This window comes from Andrena cerasifolii, chromosome 9, assembly GCF_050908995.1.
Source record: "Andrena cerasifolii isolate SP2316 chromosome 9, iyAndCera1_principal, whole genome shotgun sequence".
Taxonomy (NCBI): Eukaryota; Metazoa; Arthropoda; class Insecta; order Hymenoptera; family Andrenidae; genus Andrena; species Andrena cerasifolii.
In genome coordinates, this window is record NC_135126.1 from 7,431,435 (window position 1) to 7,452,802 (window position 21,368).

The 21,368-nt window shown below is 34.1% G+C and overlaps 5 protein-coding genes across 18 annotated transcripts; 3 read left to right on the forward strand and 2 right to left on the reverse strand.

Annotated features, from left to right (window-relative positions):
• On the reverse strand, positions 1–7,192 carry LOC143373216 (oxysterol-binding protein-related protein 9). Of its 3 annotated transcripts, none has more exons than XM_076820219.1 (13): positions 7,039–7,192; positions 6,397–6,612; positions 6,082–6,312; positions 5,904–5,979; positions 5,744–5,833; positions 5,474–5,588; positions 5,275–5,387; positions 4,294–4,323; positions 4,035–4,197; positions 3,682–3,947; positions 3,212–3,606; positions 2,902–3,129; positions 1–2,814 (listed from the first exon to the last, which is right to left on the reverse strand). In XM_076820219.1, the coding sequence occupies exons 1-13, from the start codon at positions 7,144–7,146 to the stop codon at positions 2,722–2,724; spliced, it is 2,124 nt and encodes a 707-aa protein (XP_076676334.1). In that variant the 5' UTR covers positions 7,147–7,192; the 3' UTR covers positions 1–2,721. The 3 variants fall into 3 exon arrangements, with proteins under 3 accessions (XP_076676334.1, XP_076676333.1, XP_076676332.1); XM_076820218.1 differs by having other exon boundaries at positions 5,275–5,384; positions 5,474–5,594; XM_076820217.1 differs by having other exon boundaries at positions 5,474–5,597.
• LOC143373240 (uncharacterized) lies at positions 283–1,541 on the forward strand. Its single transcript, XM_076820282.1, has one exon. The coding sequence runs from the start codon at positions 283–285 to the stop codon at positions 1,390–1,392; it is 1,110 nt and encodes a 369-aa protein (XP_076676397.1). The 3' UTR covers positions 1,393–1,541.
• A 323-nt stretch (positions 7,193–7,515) lies between the features above and the next one.
• On the forward strand, positions 7,516–11,537 carry Sra (RRM_RCAN_like domain containing protein Sra). Of its 9 annotated transcripts, XR_013086432.1 has the most exons (7): positions 7,524–7,616; positions 7,714–7,770; positions 8,258–8,523; positions 8,589–8,778; positions 9,756–9,908; positions 9,978–10,303; positions 10,386–11,537. XR_013086432.1 is itself a non-coding variant. In XM_076820289.1 (5 exons), exons 2-5 carry the CDS (start codon positions 8,266–8,268, stop codon positions 10,103–10,105), a joined length of 729 nt encoding a protein of 242 aa, XP_076676404.1. In that variant the 5' UTR covers positions 7,518–7,770; positions 8,258–8,265; the 3' UTR covers positions 10,106–11,537. The 9 variants fall into 9 exon arrangements, 1 of the variants encoding a protein (XP_076676404.1); XR_013086431.1 differs by having other exon boundaries at positions 7,516–7,770; positions 8,254–8,523; XR_013086429.1 differs by having other exon boundaries at positions 7,518–7,770.
• A 623-nt stretch (positions 11,538–12,160) lies between these two features.
• On the reverse strand, positions 12,161–16,776 carry Cul5 (cullin 5). Of its 2 annotated transcripts, none has more exons than XM_076820220.1 (11): positions 16,644–16,776; positions 15,930–16,133; positions 15,663–15,842; positions 15,455–15,596; positions 15,064–15,378; positions 14,511–14,983; positions 14,152–14,415; positions 13,907–14,062; positions 13,374–13,654; positions 13,179–13,302; positions 12,161–13,085 (listed from the first exon to the last, which is right to left on the reverse strand). In XM_076820220.1, exons 1-11 carry the CDS (start codon positions 16,659–16,661, stop codon positions 12,891–12,893), a joined length of 2,352 nt encoding a protein of 783 aa, XP_076676335.1. In that variant the 5' UTR covers positions 16,662–16,776; the 3' UTR covers positions 12,161–12,890. The 2 variants fall into 2 exon arrangements, with proteins under 2 accessions (XP_076676335.1, XP_076676336.1); XM_076820221.1 differs by having other exon boundaries at positions 16,527–16,695.
• Positions 16,777–17,260: 484 nt separating this feature from the next.
• Ero1l (endoplasmic reticulum oxidoreductin-1-like protein) lies at positions 17,261–21,357 on the forward strand. 3 transcript variants are annotated; one of them, XM_076820271.1, is made up of 10 exons: positions 17,261–17,405; positions 17,529–17,638; positions 17,728–18,136; positions 18,378–18,581; positions 18,660–18,817; positions 18,892–19,077; positions 19,148–19,194; positions 19,268–19,616; positions 19,699–19,992; positions 20,102–21,357. In XM_076820271.1, exons 3-10 carry the CDS (start codon positions 18,005–18,007, stop codon positions 20,151–20,153), a joined length of 1,422 nt encoding a protein of 473 aa, XP_076676386.1. In that variant the 5' UTR covers positions 17,261–17,405; positions 17,529–17,638; positions 17,728–18,004; the 3' UTR covers positions 20,154–21,357. The 3 variants fall into 3 exon arrangements, with proteins under 3 accessions (XP_076676386.1, XP_076676387.1, XP_076676388.1); XM_076820272.1 differs by lacking the exon at positions 17,529–17,638 and having other exon boundaries at positions 17,264–17,405; positions 17,776–18,136; XM_076820273.1 differs by lacking the exon at positions 17,529–17,638 and having other exon boundaries at positions 17,290–17,304; positions 17,776–18,136.
• Positions 21,358–21,368: the final 11 nt, after the last annotated feature.

Genomic DNA, 21,368 nt, shown 5'->3' on the forward strand with positions numbered 1-21,368 from the left:
TTTTTACCTTACGTCACGTATATTATTTTGTGCAATAAACGCACTACATCGAAGGTAAAACTCAAAACATTTATTTTAATTCTATTAAGTTCCAGCGTGTAAGTTTGTTTGAATCTAAAAGCAAAATTTCTTTGTAGGTCTATCGTAATATGACTTTCTTATTAATTTATCTTTCCGAGAGAAATATCATTTTCAATATCATATGTACTTGGTTGAACTTCAAACAACACCAAGACTAAATTCTGCAATTTAAGTTTTTAATTTATATATTATAATAATAATATGATAGAATCCATAACATTCGAGTTGAGACCTAGACTTCAGATATGCAATGCTTTTATCCAATTGAAAAAGAATGTCAACTCGACGAATGTTGGAATAAAGCTCTTAGAAGAAACTATAGAGATGACAATAGAGAACAAAACAGTAAAGTTCCTGACAAAATTTGTAAAATTAATACCGGACTCGTTATCGGCATTAAATATAATAAATGATTGGATTTGTTTTCGTGTACAAACAAAGTCCAATTCTGTTTTCGGATCTTCTCAGACAGAAGTGATTACCAACACAGCATCGAAGATTAATTTTGTAAAAGATTCCTCGCAAAACGCTGAGTTACTTAATACAGGTGATTGCAACATATTATGTGCATGTTGTAAAGCCATTCTCTCTAAGAAAATACTCGTGAAGAGAGTGTTACCTGCACCGGATATGAATTATGATCCCAGTGAATGGTTCTGTTGTAAACACAGCTGTCACGATATTACAAAAAGTTTGGTACCACTGGAATCTGATATCTTTTACGGGCCACTTTTCTTTGTTGTTCATACAAATTTGTTTAATAATAACTTGAAAAAAGATGGAAATAATATAATTTGCAACAGGTGCTTGCAATGCTTAGGGAAAGTTTACACAAACAGTTCACTGAAATTGTGGAGCTGTTCTATAGATTACAATTTATTAAACAATGCAAAGATAAAGAGTGCAACAGATCCCTTCGACGATTTCTTAATAGCTATTAAAACTTCTATGACCGGTATGTTTGGCGAAGAAATAATTTTGCAATCTTCTGTGGGAAAAGGAATTCATTACCTTATTCTAAGACCAATGGACTGGCACTTAAACTTAATGATTGAATCTAAAACAAGCTCAGCTGATAATATTATCAGTTTGCAGAAAGCACCCATTGTTAAAGTATTGTATAAATACGAAACAAATAAATGTAACGTTGATTCCGCAAACGAGACGTATTGCGAAGTAAGTTTCCTGGTGATACAAGCTGGTTTAAAACACTTATTACTATCAACCAAACGATTTCCACAACTTCATAGAGTTGCATCTGATTATTATGTTGGACACATATATTTAGAGAAACCAGCAAACGAAAGTTGATATGTTTTACACTGTTGCGGAAAGAAAATTCTCCGTTTTACATACTATTTCTTACATAACTGTAAACGCAAACAGAAATATTGCAATGATAGATTAAACTGAACATTTATGTATCATTGGGATGCACGAATAAAACTGTATGAGAATTATATGTGACTATTGGTATATCAGGATATTTTATATCCAATATTGTGATCAAAGAATATTTTACAATGTGAATATATATTATTATTTACTGCAATGAAATTAAAGAATTTAACAATTAAAAGTTACTTTCGTTTGCATTAATGCAATTGCGTTAAATTTCAATACTTTATGCTTAATCAGGTTAATTAAAAAGTAACGTATAGATATAGGAAAAAATTTCACACGCAAAACCTAGAAGAAATAGCTATATATATTTACATAATGTAAATGCTTATTCTTTAAGTCCAATACAATTTCAGAAAAAAACAATTAATTATGTACATACATATAATGTACATAATATATATTTTCACAATTATGGATACAACTGTCCTCTTTGCAACTCATATATTAGCTAAATTATTTCAGAATTTCATCACTCTAGGTAGATATAATTGCTCGAAAGTTTTTAAGTCATTAAGGAATGACCTGGAGTTTTTGAAAATCTTGAGAAGTTGATCATTACAGCACGGTGTTTTTAATCGACCAATATCATTCTAAAGACGTTTAGCATACTATCAGGAAAACATTGAACGCAGTAACTAATTCGCTAATGTGTGAATATTCTTCTCCAATTATATCTGTACACCAAGAGAAACGTGTATTCTATTCACCATACTATTAATTAATTATTCCATCTTCTATTACGTTAAGTCACATTTCACCTTTTATTAGCAATGACGGTAACGTCAAGAATATTGTTTCTGTATCAATATCTTGTTAGTAGTGCATTAGCTTCACAGACCTATATCCAGATATGATACATGGTACGACACTACGCAGATCTTTTCCCTCTAATATCGTAACTGTCAATAGCTATGTATTATAAAAAATAATTTGCCAGCTATCAAAATACTTATATATCATTCAATGAAACCTTAACATTGTATACCATTTTAATATTTCCCTATTGTACTCGATCAGGTTTACGTGAAAAGTAACAATTTAGAGGAAAGAATTTATAATTCCTTTCGATTTTCTTCGTTTTAATAGTATAGAGTCATTAAGCTTAAAATAGTGTATTGAGAAGCATTAAAATGTATTGTATAAATTAACATTATGATGAGTCATGCCTTAATTACTTAGGCCTTAAATTTCTAGTACTGTGCATTGTTTAAAACTGCGGCAAAACATTTTGTAAACTTATGTTGCACCTGCTTGATCAGGGGAAGAATGTAATCTGTCTGCGAGAGGTGTCATGTAAACCCAACCACCGTCATCGGCTTTTTTAAACAGCTATTGAAAAGAACAGAATAATGCATATTTATTCGTTCGAAACATGAAAACGAGAATGCAATCCCCTAAGTTTTGAGAAATACTTACCTTCGTTTGCCAATTAGTGTTATTTTCTTTTCTAATACGTGCTTCCTCTCGTTGCTTTTGCTCGAGTGCATATTTCGCAGCTGTAGCTTTTTCCATATCATTGATTCTTAATCCGACTGTTACATCTCGCCAAATTTTCCGCGATTCATGCTCTTCTTGCTCACAGACTGGCTTTACTAATTTTCTCTGAATTTCAAGCTCTCTAACATCCGCAAACATTTCAGTCCTCTGTAAAATTGAAATGTACCATGGCAATTAATGAAAAATTTACTGACTGATACAGCAGTACTCCAGTAGTTTTTATACTCACCCCGTCGGACCACTTTGCTTCGATAGCACCACTCCATTCTCCGTTTATGACAAGAAATGGTTTTTTATCTCCTGGCTGAGTAACCTGACACGTAATTCGGTTACGTTTACCACCATAAAAAGGCTTAGTTAAGAATTCTACAGTAGCATGAAAGCCAGTTTGTGTACAATGTATAGTTGCAGTTCCCCCTAACTCTATCCATGGCACAGTAAAAATAGATCTACCGTACCCATTTGGAAAAGTTAAAACATATTCTTCTCCGTGTTGTAATACATTTACCCAACCCTTTCCAACGTTATGTACTCCTATACTCAGTCCAAGGAATTTACTCTGTGTCCACACATGTGCACCAAAACTAATCTTTTTTGCATAATGTTCAGCATAAAATGCACTTACTACAATACAAACAATATTACTTCCTTTTTAAATAAAATTTATTTCAATTATTTCGATAAGCTAAAGAAGCTTACCTGGGGGGTGATGAGAAACTTGCTCTGCGATAAACGAAAGTTGATTCTCTTTACACCACGGTACAGGACCTTCGGCAACTACTTTCGAATCAATTGAATTATCTACAGTGTCAATGGGAATGTCCCAATGGCATCTAAAAATTTCACCTAATATTGGATTATATGGTTTTTTGGCCACTCTTGACTTGCGGCCTGCGTGGAAGCTACACAAGTACCAACGAACTACTTGAACCATTCTATCTTTAGGGGTGGTCATATCTGCTATGCTAGAATGTATCAGATCAGATAATATATAAATATACAAAGGGCCTTGATAATTTTTATTTAATAGTTGTCTGCTTTAAATAATATACCTTATAAACTGGTTCGGATGCGCAAAATAATCTGCATACATTTCAAGAAGCGACCTGCGCTCCAGGATAAATGTAGGTAACGCTACTTTTGTTAAATCCATACCAATCTTTACTTGCGATAAAAGGTGAGTTACGACAGATCCATGAGATTCCATGGAATCCACTAAAAAGCAATGATACAGATCAGCGACACATTCATCTATTAATTTCGTTTAATCTCATAATAATTTCAAACTCTAATAACCAAATGATTACTAACTTTCTGTTTCGCTGTCCTCCTCGTAAAGAGCTAAAACATATAACACGATTTTATGGCAGTAACCTAAAGGCCAGGAAGTAGTTGAATTTATCAAAGAATTCCACAAAAATTCAATGAAATATTTATTTTTTTAGGAATTAGTATGTACGCTATTTATTTGTAAAAGTAAAGAAACTATTCGTATACTCTAAGAATCCCGTCAAAGCTGTAATACTTTGTTAAATGCATTTTAACAGAATTGAAAGACTTACTCTTTGAATCTGCGGCCAACATATTGTCTTTTTACAAAATACCACCTAATATCCATTCCTAAATACTCTCACAGCACAGAATTAACTATACCTAACATAAAAATCTTTTTCAGAAAAACAAGATCCACAGGGAAGAAGGTAACACTAAAGTTTCATAGGAATCTTTTATCTGTAAATTCGTCATGTTACTAAACATTCACATTTGATTTTAAATACAAATTTGATGACTACTTCGCGATAACGTTACGATAACACGATAATTCACGTGTTGTGTAAGATGCTCTCTAAAATCAATAGTCGTAGATGCGGATAACATAGACGGGTGCATACCTATATTATCGATGCTAACGAATATATACATTATGAATTTTTAATATTTATTTTTCATAATCGTTGTACAACGTCATCTTTATTTGATATTACGAATTCATGAATTCAAATTGCGTTTTAACGCGAATACTAAACAATAATAAAAATCATATAACAGCTACTTCACATGGAGCTATTTTGGTCCATTTTAATGTCTAATACATTTCCAACTGCTTTGACTTATCTAAATATAGTTGGTCTTGATTTTCTACTACTAAAGTTTACTACACGCAGATATATACTAAGACTTTAGACATACTTTAGATAAATACGATGCAAGAAGTGTATCTTGAAGAAATCTAAATATAACGTCAACGCGATGTAGTTATTTAAGTGCGTAATAATTTAGAAAACTACTCACCATCGTAATCCACTGATCCGTCACCTTTTACAGGAGGCAACGGGGGTTGCCTCCGATTTTCAGTCGGACCAATTTCCGCGTGTGTCTGCGGGCGGTCACTATCTCGTCTTCTACTGAAACGTTAAATGATTATGTTAGAGAATTCTTGATATTCGCGCAGCTTTGCACTTTGAATTTTGCGAAGTTTATGAATACTCACACAGCCATATGATTTTGTATCGCAGAAGGCGATGATATCTCATCTGCTGCATCATAATAGTCTTCATCTTCATCCGAAGACGAGTACGAAAACTGTGGTACCGGAAGATCCCTATCTACAACTGCTTTAAGAATGAAATGCGACAAAAACGCGTATTCAAAATCATCTTTCTAACAAGTTTATTTATTTCTTCGGGCACTCTATCTAAATATATATGAACCTAAACTTCATTTTTAATTTAACAGACGTATATAAGAGAAAACAAATTACCATTTGATAATATAGATACTCTTGGCTCTACGCATTCAGAACCCAGTTCGATTCCAGTCTGTACAATTTCCTCTGGTTCTGATGTACCAACTAAAATTCACTGTATTAGCAATTTTCTCTCATAGCTATATTCTCTAATTATGTACACCTAATTAATTACCATGGGACAAGGGAGATGTAACGTGTACTGAATCTGTAGGTCCCCTATATATCCCATTTACAGGTATTGCTGTATTCTAAAAGTATTAAGTGTATACTAAAAGTAATTAAGCAAAACGCTTAAATTATCATTACAGAGTCCACCTGAAAAGTATATTATAAGCGCGCCAAATGTTTACCTTTGCAATTTGTAACTGAACTATCGTGTGCTTAACAGAATTAAGTAACGTGTTGGCTTGTGTTAAAACTGCTCCATACTTTTGTTGCTTCTTTTCGTTTTCTGAATCAATAGTTTTCTGTTTCGCTTCTATCAATTTTATTTGATCAATTAATAATTGGAGATATGCGTCTGCTTCGGCTACCTTACGATCAAAATCCTGCTTAGGGGGAGACTTTTTAGGATCCCATCTCTGAAATAATAATATACCTTTCATTATTTAATATAGGAAAAGAATATTATTCATATTATGTACAGAAGGTATAAATAATCGTACCGCATGCGAATGACGTAATATAGTGTCTTCCAAAGCACGAATCCAGCGTTCCCTTTCCTCCGCGTTTCTTGTTTGAAAGTGAAATGTCTTCGGATCATCTTTATAGGACGATGTGGTTATCGTGAATGTACTATCATCCTCATCGTCGATACCAATAATAGCGCCCCTTAAGCGTACACATCCTCTACGTGCCCCTCTCATCATTTTGTCTTTACTCTGAAATTAAAGCCACACTTATGTTAGCTCGTGATATATTACTAATAACAAATACAATTAATATTATTTATTATAAAACACTTATATTTATACATAGATTATTATTCATATTAGAGTTCTCTTTGAACATGGTTTGTCCCTATCGTGTTAGTTTGACAAGCACTTCCTTCGAAAGCTACTCGATAACTTGAAATTCAGAAATCAGCTGATTATGACAGGTATGTAAGTTAGTTGTAAGAAACAAAAATAGTAGTGAAATACGAGGCGAGCAAACAAAGGAGCTACCATTGCAAAACAAATATACGTCGGACTAGAATTTTTAATTAGATATTGAGGCAATTTTTTTTAATGTAAACTTGGGTGTAACCTATGAGTGATACACAGTGATCACCAAACGCGCCGATTGTACCATTTAAAAAGCCTTACCGTATAATATGACAAGAGACCGGCATTATCGTCTAAAACGAACCATCGATATTGCCATCCATTGACAACATTTGTCCATTTGCTAAGCGAACCCTCCATCGTCGACATTGTTATTTGTTGCTCCGTATTATCGGCAATTATCGGTATTATCCCAGGAATGTATACGTGCATACATGTGCACATGCGTGCGCGTGTGTTTTGTATGAATGTACAGAAAGGTAACTTTACAAGAACAAGATTGACATAAGACGAATTTTCAAATAGCAATACCCTAGGAAGGCATTTTTTTCCATCGTATTTACAAATAATATCGCGTCCTGCTACTGTTATCCACGGTACGTACGTAATTCAAATTCGAATCCATTCTTATTCGCTGCGCGCAATGGGCACAGGTTTTTTTTGGTAAGATGCAACCTTGTTCGAAAGGGTTCGAAAGAGGAAAAATCATCTGCGTGTGTCAGCTGCTTGTTATCTTTCTAGTTACTTTTTGTACTCTAAGATTGTGAAAGATTTCGTCATTATAATAATAAAATAGTAAATACCGAGAAGAGTACGGAGACTTGTGGAAATGGTTAAGAGTACGTTAGTGCAATGACCAATTTTCTGTGTAGATTAGAGCTAAATCAAGTAATCTGTAATATATAGACAAATTATTTCCGATCCGAGTAAATTTAGGAAAGGGAAAGAGCGTCCCACAACATCTGATTTAGCCGCTCAAGAAAGATTAAGCAAGTATTATCTGAGTCCAGTCAGCTGATTATAAATCGCTTTTTCACTGAAACAAACTGTGCATGTGTGTTCCTCTGTAGTAGTAGTTACGCGCGTCATTTCTTGTGCATCGATGAGAGATAGAACGGTGGCAAATAAATTGGCATTATTTGTATATCGTGCGGTTAATACGAGTTTTATAAATATGCATGAGTTTCGTACAATTTATCGTACATAGATTTAGTCATGAAAATGACACAGGAAACCTGAAACTTTTAGACAGACAAAGTACAATGCTGCGATAAGTGATGTCAAAGAGCTGCATGCTGTTGAGTTAATGTAATGAACGTTATGTACCACAGATAAACTAAAGTAACTATTTATTTTAATAGCACATAAGTTTAGTTAGCGAACCGGTAAACGATAACCAAAGTCTGCTAAAGTAGTTTAATGGCACAATCATTGAAGCGAAGGGCATTGTAATTTAATGCGTTTGAAATTCAACAGTAAGAAGTAAGGATGGAGGAGAAACATGGTTCAAGTGTATTGGCAGATGAGGAACTGGAGGAATCAGAGAATATCATAATAAACGAGGTCGACGGATTACCAAATTTACATCCCAATTACCAGCAGCTAGAACTACAGTTCGAGATAGAGAAAGGCCAAAACAACACAAGTCCGAGGTCCATAGACGATCTAGTACACGACGAAGACTTGCCAACATCTGTAATTGTAACTAATGTAGACCCACGGGTTTTTAAACACGACGAAGTAAAGGTAATAGGAATAAAGTCTCGCTTAACGGATGTACACTTAGCTAAATATCTTTCATTGGTTCGCAGCATGAAATAGAGGATCTGTTTAAACAATTTGGGGAGGACGCTACATTTCAGTATTTTAGATCATTCAGGAGAATGAAAGTCAACTATAGTTCTCCAAGTGCAGCGGCTAATGCTAGGATACAGCTGCATCAAGCTCATTTTGGAGAGACCGATATCAATTGTTATTTCGCACAACCTGTTACGCCGATTGGTTTGTAAAAATTATATTCCAAGTTAACCCTCTGATGGGCGTGTCGCGGTCTTTTATGCCGCATTTTTATGTATTTAGAGATATCATTTATATACTTAGTTGTATGGCAGTGTTCATCGAGATATGCTTGGCTGACTATTATAGGAGACATATAAGACCAAAATCGTGGCTATTGAAGTACTGTATCAGATGTAACTGAATTTTTCAAGTGGAAGGTACTAAATCGTGGTAGTCTGTGCCTCAGCGCATCTGGTCATTTCATGTAGAAAACTCTTAGATCTAAGCTGTGTTTGGTTGTAGCAGTGAATCTTTCATTGTGCTCCATAAGCCTCTTACATCGCAAATCATCGGTGCCGATGTCCCGAAGATCGCGGCCGGTCAATTAGTTTACAAGCGCGCTATACAGATCTGTCTCGATCTAACGTAAGGATTCGTGACCGAGCATCACCTTAGATCGAATCGCAGAATCTTTTCGGTTTCCCTTTATTCTGGTATCGCGTAGAGTGGGACAGCCCGCGAATGAATGAGACGGACCGAAATGGCGGCAAATCATAAACGACGTTCGGCGCTACAAAGCGGCACGAAGGCGACGAAATACAATATCTTCTCTCACTTTATCTCTCGCTTTATTATTACTATTCACAAAGCATAGTAATAAAACAGTTTATTGCAATAATTTCTTGCATCCCGCAATGGAGGAAGACTGATCTCGTTGTTTATTTTACTATTTTTACTATTGGTTTTTATTGTTTATTCTAGAATTTATTTTGTTTATTTTGTACGAACTACTTCTGACTTTACTGTTCTTGTCATTTATGCAATACATTTTGCTATTATTGAATTATATTGGTGTCTTTCTGTTTGCGGCATAAAGTGCCGCAGCGCGTCCGCTCATGAGATTCGACAAAGCGCGCCCGCCGAAGGGTTAAGAGCGTTTGGATTAATTTTAGCAATTATACAAATGATATGTTTTATAGATATGGAAGACCAACATCTTCAGCCACCAGCACTTACTAAACAGTTCCTAATTTCACCGCCCGCTTCACCACCCGTTGGATGGAAGCCTAGAGAAGAAGGCGAACCTTTAGTTAATCATGATCTATTAGCAGCTATAGCGAACTTATCTGCAGGTTGTAACATTTAAATGAACTATTTAAGGTTTCTCTTGTCGTGCACCGATTACATGGTTAATCTTGCAGGGGGAAGTCACGAGTTGCATCCTGGTGGTTCAGGACAACCAGGCATAGTCGTTCATGTTTGCGAGACGGCAAATCCTATTAAGAATGTACCGCGTATTCAACATACGCGTTGTCCAGAACATTCATAAATAGTTCTATTAGAAATGCTGTTCACTCCATGACAATGAATTATTTATCCATCCAAGAAGCAACTAGAGGCATTGCGGACAATGGCATTCAACATTCAAAAGTTTTCATTACTATATTGCAAAATTGGTACTTCTTAGCTTGTGGCAACGGTGACACAGGAAATGATTTGTAAATCGTTTTTGTTAAGGTAAATATATGTGAGTATTTTATAAACATTTATACAATAGATTATAACGTACTCTAGCGTTCTACTTAAAAGATGACGCTCCGTGCTTTCAGATAAATAATATTATCTTATGCTTATGTTGCGACTGAAAATATATCGCCGGAAATGTGACGAAACAGCTTAAGAATCATCGAATTATTTAATTAACGTACAAACAAACTACTAGAATGGAATAATGCACACACTATTTCAGAATAACTCGATAGTTGTTCTTCCTTATCTTCGAAACTAACTTAAGGTAGTAGAAGCTTATCTACCGTGGAAAACATTAATAAATCTAAGATTAACGTGTCGAGAGTGAAAAATCTTGAAATTAGCGATATCGAAGTTGTACCTCAAATTATTGATGTTGTATTCTCACAGAAGGCACATAAAATTTAAGGTCTTAGATAATATCAGAAAGGGAATAGAAATAAATACTTGCTCTAATAAGAATCTTGAAATTTCGAACGAAAGTTAGCCGAAGAAATAGAGATTCGTTGAGAAGCAAAGGTGTGTGCGACGACTTCGAATAAGAGCAGTTATTAACATTGATGTATATTTAATGTACATACATGTGACTGTGAGTGTATATTATCATGTGCACGTATGAAAATCGGTATTACGGATACTATTCTATGTTATTTTTCAATTAATCTATATTGAGGTTGAACTGATAAGTGATTTTTTCCCCCAAAGAATGTTAAAAAATTTTAAACTACGAATAATTGGTAAGCGAATTATAGAGTAATGTTATATGAGAAACAGCTCGATGCAATTAAAAATATACGTACTATTTGCAGTGTGTCGGTGTTGCTGTGCTGTTGTAACAGTATAGGTAAGCAGAGCGAGTTGTAGCCGCGATGCGCTCGACAGTCCGACTGTTTATAATTTCTATTATTCCTGTGCTCGGCTCACACGTGCCCCTCGCGCGATTGCCACGGACAATGGAGGGATAACGGCGAAATCGAGTTGGATAAATGGCAACCAAACATGTTCCAGGATTTATCTCTCCCCTTGATCCCTCTCTTCGACTCCACGTAAGCGATCTACAACTCGCTCCGTTTACCTATAATGCATACGTATATGTATATGTACATAATGTTCTCATTCATATAAAATATATTTCATGTTGGTGGTAAGATTTAATCTTATGTAAAGCTGTTGAAAATTTATAAATATGTTATAGTAAATTACTTTTGTGTGAATAAATATGTTACCAGAAATTTATTCTTTGTGATTGAATGTTGTACAGACACAGTAAACAGGAATATAAAAGGTTCTGTCTTTAATTCAGAGATTGTTTACTTTTCCATTTCATTAGCTTACTGAAATAATATAAAAGCTTTATACATATAGATGTTATTAGTAATGTTAAGCCAATATGTCATAGTTCATAACGTAATCATGTATAATTCCTTCAGCATAAAGATTATACATTGTTTTATTATTTTTGTGAAATGAATTTGAATTTTTGAATTCCACAATTTACATGTAATGTTATAGGCCACTTATTGTATCCTTTCTTCTTCGTAGGTATGTATTTCCCTTCGATCTAGATCCTTACAATCGAAAATACATATTTATTTAGATTAAAAAACCACGACACACGATCAATAGAAAATAGAATGCAAAAGATATTATCTAAAGAAACTTCTGTAGCCAGTGCATTTTCTACAATTGGGACAAATTAATAAAAATCAGTATTTGAAAAATATGTACACATACAGTAAATAAACATACTCACGCATCTACATAGTTTATAATTGGATATATTATGTCGCGTAATGTACATACTACGTATATGTATATAAATATATATATATATATATATATATATATATATATGTATGTATATATATACACACATATATAGATATACGTATGTGAACGCTATCGTTTAAAATTTAAAACATCTCCGGCAATTAAATCTAAAGTTACGTGAAATCTTCTTTGAGGACTTATGCATATTTTGGACATTCTATCTTTTTTTAACCAGTAGAGTAAAACTATCGACTAACATCCAGGATAAGAATAAACTTAAAGTTTTAAGGAACCACCAATCTACTCGTTGTTAATGCAACCAAAACCTCCTGCAAAATGGAGAATATATTATTTTTTTGAATGTATAAATTATTTACGTTTAATCATTCCGAATCAGATTATTAGGAACGCACAAATTTTGTATCGGTGTCTCCAAGCTGATACCTGCTACCTTAAAAAAAAAAAAAAAAAATTGACCATAAGTTCTGTGATTCGGTACACCGTGTAGGTAGAATTTAGAACAACGAAGTATCATTAACAGCTTTTTCACTTAACAACGGGTATTGTTCTCATCGAAGATGGCGTTATACCTATCCACAATTTAAGAACGATATGAGTCTGTATGTCAAATTAATTGTTCATCCTTCGGGATGTCTTTTCTTTCGTCACGAATGTGTTACAAAAACGCTAAATATTTCTCAATTACATTACGATCTTTTGAGCATACATTTTCATACACAAAAACTGAATTTTTATAAAAATATAATATTAATCGTAAGAGTTTGAACAATCTCGTACGTATGTATAACTTCACTTTATGCCATGTACACAAACGTGTTAATATCGTCGTCATGTCGACGAATATATTTATGTTCAATTAGCCATTCGATCTGCTCTTTTATCATCTTTTTACTCGGCAGAAACATGTTCTTCAGTATGTCAACCAATTCGGTTTGTAATTGGGCATTACTAATCTTCTTACGCATCTTTAGAATCTTAATGATTGCCTCCTGTTTAAACAGATAGATACAAATCATAACTCACGTTTATTAAGAAAAGAAAAAACACTTAGAAAATTATTTAATCAAATAACACGTCCATACCTGAACCCTTAATATTCTAAGTTGTACAATAGATTGGTTATCCTCTTCTTTACTCCGTTCGGTTGATAGTTGAAGTCTTCCTATCAAATTAATTTTACCCCGTTTTTGTAACTTTCCATTTTTCCTAAACATTAAGTAAAGATGAATTGTGTATTTCTTAGTTAATACATACTCTATTGAATATATATTACTAACACAATGGCAAATTCTTGGTTCACCCAAAACCTCGCGTCATTTGCAAAATCTTTGGGACTGTGCGCATGTGGTTCTACTAGAAGCAGTTGCCGCTTTAGTTTAGGAAAGGCACACAAGGACCATAGAGTTCGTCTTAGCTCGGGATCGGGAAGTTCTGTAGCCAGTCGTAAATTTTCATAGGATATTCTCTCAAACGGTCGCTGATTCCAAGCAAATAAAACTGCCATTTGAAAAGTCGTCACGTCCACATCGAAGCGGCCCACTTGGTTGGAAAATGTTATCTGGAACAACACCCAAATTGGTTGTAAGCTGAAGCTGAAAATTAGAACCAAGATACTGAATTCTTTGAAAAGCTCTACCCTATACTCTTGTTAACTGCATCAGAAAAATTGAAAATCTCGTTCTCTTTTCAAATAAACACACAAATACAGTATTTGATTAAAGTAATTCTAGAAAAACCTTTCCTTATCCACAAAAGTTCTTCATAAACGTAAAAGCATCTGTTTCCTAAGAAAAAACATTTTCTTCCTTACCGTGCCATTCGACATGTGATGGTACCACTGTAATTTTCTCCCGCTATGCTTTTTCTTATAAAATTCTTCTACTTCGGGAATATAATCTTCTAATTGTAACGGTAAACTTACAGTGACGCGTTCACTACCTCTAGCCCACGCGCCTGCGTTTAATATCTACAGAAAATTATATTAATTCAGTATGCATCGACGAATCGTATAGATAAATGAAGATAGTCTATTCGTTTGGAGCTTTCAAGAGGTACCTTAATGTTTATACTGTCCGCGATAGCAGCTCTGCACTGTTCTTTGAACTGTTGATTGAGATCTTGCGATACCTTAATATCTTGAAACATTCGAGCTAATTTATTAACATAATCAGCAGGCATTCCAACTTCACGGAGCCATTCTACCATATTCTCCTCTTTCTCAGAATCTGCAGATGTGTCTAATATTAAGCGTCGTGTTAAGTGAGCTTTATGATAGCGCATAAATACATCCTTATTCTGAACATATTTTAACACTAACAACTAAAACGAAACCAATGTAAGATGAATATGATACGAAGCAACATTAAGTGCTATTAGAAATATTCATTTCTATGTATCCAAGAAAATTTACTTACTACATCCTTCAGTTTGCTTTCAATTTCATCGGAAGTTAGTTTCTTACTGAGAGGAGTCTTCCTAAGTAGCATATCACAGTAGTTAGCGAGAAGTTCGGGGCACTTTGATTCCGGCTGTCCGTTATTATTGTTATTGGGTTTATTATTTAAAATCGTTGTACCGATACCAGCGCTTTGGCGAGCCGGCAATTCTAGTCTAAATACCGTCGCATCATTTACGACAAGTTTGTAAGCTTTATCTCGAGCAGTTAAGAATCGAGGATCATCGTCAAATGCTTCCTTAACAAGGGTTGAGAAACGACGAAAAAGATCCAATAGCCTTTCTACGTATTTTTCAGAATCCTGTGTAATAACATCTACAGCTGCCATCATGTCTGCCAGACCTGCGCTCGCTATGTGCTCTTCTAAATTCCTTAACATTGGACCAACACCTTCAGGTACTCTATCCATTAGCTTCAGCATTAGCCTAAGTTCTATAATTATAGTACGATTAGCATTATTATAGATACATTATCGACACACTGTAACTTATACAATATCAAAACATACTCACGGTCGGTCTGATGAAGCTGGATCATTCTTGGACATTCGGCTAATATAGCTGGCTTGAAAGTTGCTACCAACACACGCACGCAACAATCAGTTAAGAGCTGTACACTCGTGGTGTTTGGTTCTAGATATTTCTGCGCGCGAAGTTCTTCTTCTCTTAATTTCGCTTCTGCGTAACACATGTAATTCTCTACACCGTGCAGCGATAATTGTTCCGGTGCTTTAACCCAATAGAAAGCTTCCGTTGCTTCTATGTATGCAGCTTCAAAGTTCTCTCTATAGATTTGAAGCTTGTCCCTCATATTCGAACATAAATTAACTGCAATTTATCATAAAGCTCTGAGCATGTGATAGCATTTAGCATATATCTTAAACACTATTAGCAAGTTTATTACCATAAGATTCTCTAACACCAATAACAAGTTGCGAATCGAATGCCTCTCCATTTCTTTCAGCACGGACAAGCCTCATAGCTGAATCCTGAAGTTTCTGTTTTATTTCTCCGAATATGCTTTGATTCCAACTATCCAACATTAACTGAAATCAAGGCAAACTGTTACGATACCATACGCCGAAAAACTTATACAGTACAATTTTTTTTACCTTTCTAACTATGTCCTCGGGTTGATTTATCTTTTGAATGCTAGAAGCTGGTTTCCCAGGAAGATATCTTTCTAATTGTTTAAAAGGTATCGATAAATAAATACACTGAGTAAAAAATTTTCTCCATTCGGCTATGTAAGCCTTTAATAAAGCTTGTTCTTCTTGATGTGCTAAAACTCTCTACAAAGTATATAAAACGACATTCTCCTTCTTTCCATTTCGAGTAAGATGTGATAAGTTTGTGTATCGTAAAAGAATGTTTAGTACCTGTTGAGCCTGTTTTATAAAATCCATTATGTCTTCTTTGAGCGCATCCTGTAACTTAGAAATGTCTTTGTCATTCCACACGCATACCAGATGAACAGAAAAAAATAAATCTTGCCACTCTGCTTTAGTCACTGGTTCTTGATTCAGTACTTTCAAAATAGTTGGTCTCATATATGGCCATTTCTTTTCAAATTGACCCTGCGCCTAAACATGCGATTTTGTCAAATAAATTGGATGAAATGTTAACTGTATTCAGTGAAACATGTATTTATCATGGAGATTGGTTTTGTATACGAGGTGAATTTAACGATATTTTAAAACTACTATGATATTCGTGTATAATAGTGTACAGAAAAGTATTGCTTTTGAAATTGTTTTCATTAACTAGCGGTATCTAGTTTAATTTAAAATTCGTATCTAATTGTTGAAAGGGATAAGGAAAGTTAATATCAATCATTGACAGACTGGAATGGTAGTAATGTTGCGCAGATATTTCCAAGTATATGTTAATGTAAAATGCTATACACATTTATAACAATATATTTCAAAACGTTCTGTGACAATTCGAATATAGTATAGATTGTTAAGATTATTTACCATCGAAAATAAGACGATGCAGTAAAAATATTAAAAACTGTAAATATTATCCTGGCACGTGTTCATCAATATAAATCAACTTTAACTGAAAATTTCAGTTACTCGATGACAACTAACCTTTAATACCACCGCCATCACAAATTTTTGACATGTCCTATACCATTACATTAGGCTGCTACGCCAATGTGCACATGTAGCGCTGTGACTGATTCAATCATAAAGACTAGTTCTAACACATTTGATTACAATTTTCGCATAGCTTTTTCATAGTGAAATATATGTAACTTTTGTAGAATACTTATTGTATAAGTGTAATACTTGTGTAGGTATAATATATATCAACAAGAAGAATACCATTTATATACATAGAAAATTACCTTTACTTTTTAGGCTTGAACTTGTAATTTCGAAAATAACGGACATTGTAGCTACAAAGAACTAAAAAATATAATATTGATATTTTTCTTTTAAAGAGTTCTAGAATCTGACACGAATTCTATGCCATATGGTGTCTTAAAAGTTTGTTAATTCTTATACTGCGAAAATACAATGGCGTAATTAGTAATGTTCTTTTAAATTTAAATATTTAATTGTTTGCTCTAATAGTACAGCTATTATTGCGTCATTATTTACGAGTAATACCAAATACTATGAGTACACGTGGAATCAAATTTAAATTTGGTCAAAACTAGAAAAGTGGGGAGCAAACATATAGTTTTGTATCTAGAAGTCACGTAGAAACAAATTTATTTTTGCGTAGTTCTTCCTGGGTCTTAAAGTAAGTTAAAGTAAGTGGAGAAACCATCGTGAAAAACAATAAGTGGGATAACCGTTTTCAAATGGGAGTTCAATATATCGAAAATTGAAATCCAATTAAATGTAAGATTTGAAATTTACCGGAATTTCAAAAATTCATACGTCATTGCAATATTTTTTTTTCCTTTCACCAACATCTGCTATCTAGCGATAGTATATCATATAATTACTACCGTTACTTTACAGCTGTTGCCTCGAAATTGTACGTGTGTATTAAGGAATTGTGCTAATATAGTTTAAAAAAAGATACGTTCGATATATACATACGTGATCACAGTCACGTCATCGAGATCGTAGTACATATATATATATATATATAAGTATACTTATTACTTCTGTCAGAGTAAAACACATTCCATACTCTTAGAGTACCGTTATATTTCAGTTCACTGGCATATCCAGCGAAATAAAAGAATTTCGTATTTGCTTAAAGTCTAGACACATATAAAGGAGCATTGATCGATAAATGACACGTTAGAGATGTCAATAATGCCTAATGGTATCAGGAAGATTCAAGTTTCTGGAGGCACGTAGTCCGGTCGATGTGGCCGAAGTAGTAATGTGCAAATGTGTTCGCGATAACCGATAACGATTCGTTATCATATTCGAACGCGATCGAACGCGATCGAACGTGACCGAAAGATATACCAGTGAGAAGAATCATGATCGTGAAGGGTGAACCCAGTGGAAATATATTCGGTGTTCTAATATTGCTTACGGTGGTCTTACCTTCCATCGTACATAGCAATTATTTCGGATCGAACAATGAAAGAAACGACCAGTGCTTCTGCAAGGTATTATTTGCATTGTTTTTCCGTTGTTCAAATATTTTTACGTCAGCACTGAACATAACCAACAACGTGTTGTCAAATCTGACAGGCTGTGTTCCAGGCCTGCGTTGTAATTTACGATAATTTAGGGAATTACTACCTAGCGATTAATCTCACGATTTTTCCAGCTAGCTTCAATAGATTTACGTAAACATCTTTGTATTTAGCAATTCGTGTTAACAATGTTAACAGATGAAACTTTTAGTTGAAAGGGTCGATCGATGACTGCAGCTGCAATGTAGACACAGTGGATTACTTTAATAACATGAAGATTTATCCAAGAGTTCAGAGTCTTCTAGTCAGAGATTATTTTCGTTTCTATAAAGTAAATTTAAAACAAGAATGTCCCTTTTGGGCAGACGACAGTAAATGCGCTATGCGATATTGCCACGTACAACCGTGTCAAGATGTAAGCGCATAATATGTTAAATTAATTGAACGAACAAAGACTTTGCGTGTATAATGTAAAGAGTCCTTTTGTTCATAGGCGGACATTCCAGAAGGTTTGAAAGGAGATATGTTAAGGAACATTCACTTTAATGAAAGCCCTGTCGACAAGTATACAGCCAGATCTCAGTTCGACGAATGCTTACACAGTGCGAAAGATCACAACAGAGAGCTTGGTTACTTGAACACAACAATTAGGTGATGAAAGGTTTCATAGGTCATCGCGTTAACTGGACGGTTTTGCTTAAAATTCATTTCTATATTTCTCCTAGTTCAGAAAGTTACAAAGATTTTGAACTATGGAAACAGTACGATGATGCGCAAGATAATTTTTGCGTAAGAGAATCTAGTCCTGGAGAGTACGTAGATCTTCTGCTTAATCCTGAGAGATATACCGGTTACAAGGGATCTAGCGCGCACAGAATATGGCGCAGCATTTATATGGAGAATTGTTTTAGGTGTGTACTGAATTTTAGAAACATACGGGTACAATAATCTTCTAATCATAAAATATACATATAATTTCAGACCAGAGAATTCACCCCACAACTTTATTCAGTCTTCGAAAATAAATGGTAAGCGGCCTTAATGCTGTACTATGTTTCAAATTCTCATTTTACATTAATATTTACACATACATTATTTTAGGAATGTGCCTGGAGAAAAGGGTCTTTTATCGTGTTATATCTGGTCTCCATGCCAGTATCAATATTCATTTGTGTTCAAAATATTTACTATCGTCGAGAGACAGTCTGGCGATAGTGCCTGGTGGACAGTGGGGCCCAAATTTACAAATGTTTAAAACCAGATTCTCACCAGAAGACACTGGGGGTGAAGGCCCGAATTGGTTGAAAAATTTGTACTTCACTTATCTTCTTGAATTGAGAGCTTTAGCCAAAGCTGCACCATATTTAGAAAGAGAAGAATATTATACTGGTAACAAAGTACAAGATCACGATACCCGTTTAGCAATAAATGATGTTCTAAGCACTGTTAAGTAAGTTCAATTAGATGTACGAATAATGTAGTTATTCTTGATTCAAGTATGTCGTTTTTTTAAACGGTATTCCTTGTTTTAGGTCGTTTCAGGAACATTTCAACGAAAGTGTCATGTTTACTGGTGGAGCAGAGGCTCAATTGTTAAAAGAAGAATTTAGGCAACATTTTAGAAATATCTCTCGTATCATGGATTGCGTGGGATGCGACAAATGTAAACTTTGGGGGAAACTGCAAACGCACGGTTTGGGCACGGCATTAAAAATTTTGTTCTCAGGAAAGTTTGACAAATGGGAGCCAACATTACATAACTTCAGTAGGAAGCATTTCTTCTTGGAAAGAAGCGAAATCGTTGCTCTTATAAATGGTTTTGGGAGGTAAGAATTAGTTTTCAGGCCAGTTGAATATAAATCATTCATGTGCTTTTCGAGGCACATGAAACAGGAGAGATTGCAAAGGGTAATTCACACTATTTTCATCTTTCAGATTGTCCGAGAGCATCTTCGAGTTGGATAGATTTAGACAAATGATGAGATAGCAAAATACGTAGTTATTATTAATTAGTTGATTAGGTTACTACAGTAAAACACATCACACAAATTAAAGTTTGTTAAATAACTTTTATATCAGTTATAAATTATTAATTTTTATGATTTATATCGTTTACTAAAATACGGCATAAAGTCGCAATAAAAATTGTTATGTTTTATGTGTTAATCCATTATATATCTTCTTTTTACATGTTTAACTTTCTGTTAAAAGAATCGGTTATTACGGTAATTACGGTGTGAAAAGAATCTTCAGATTTCATAGGACTTTTCTATGTCGAAATTTTATTGCGATTTTAACGATAACTTCGGCTCCGTCTGTGATAAAAATTTTGTCAACCAGAGAGATTCTCATACCAGTTTGGTAGGTGTTGTATTTTTAGTTTTGTAGAAATGTTGCTACCGATCTATTTAGTGACCTTTTTTACATTACCATCGATACTGCTTCTATAAATACAGTATGCTAGAGATGTTGCGACTAAGCAAACTTTCCTTTTATTGAAAATTATTACTAACGTAATTGCTAATACTCTGCTGTATGTATTCCTAAAAGATAGTGTTGATTATGAATGTCGTAAAGCAACAGTCTATGACACAACTAGAACAATCGCCTAAAATCAACCAATTTTATATAATAATGATCGAACTACATACCGTACACTCCCCAGAAAAGTCTTATACTCTATCTCTATGTTTGTATTATTGTTACAGCGAAAGCGACAAAGTATTATATTATTTTCCGATAAATTTACAGATAAAAAAGACGCCAGTGTATTATATTTCCATATACTATTTCATAATAATTTATAAAATATTTAATAGCTACTGTACATACAGGTAAATTTAATTTATCTTCAAATCGCCAAATTGTACTGTTTAGAGAATTTAGACGTTACACAATATGTGAAAGAATGACGCATTCATACTTCCGAATAAATAGGAGCATATAACCATCTCAAGTATACACGGAATTTTATAAAATTTTTACACCATAAGATAAACCGATGCCGCACCGCAATCTCTAAACTCTAAACCATGTTAGATTCCAAGCCTCCGATTTAATTAGTCTACATATGTATGTATTGTATGTAATGTATTCGCAGGGTTATTTATTCATTCTTCGGCTCGATTTGGGCATGGGTACTTAATTTTCTAAATCATTTTCCAATGATAATAAAGAAACTGTTTTTTAAATGAACGCGACT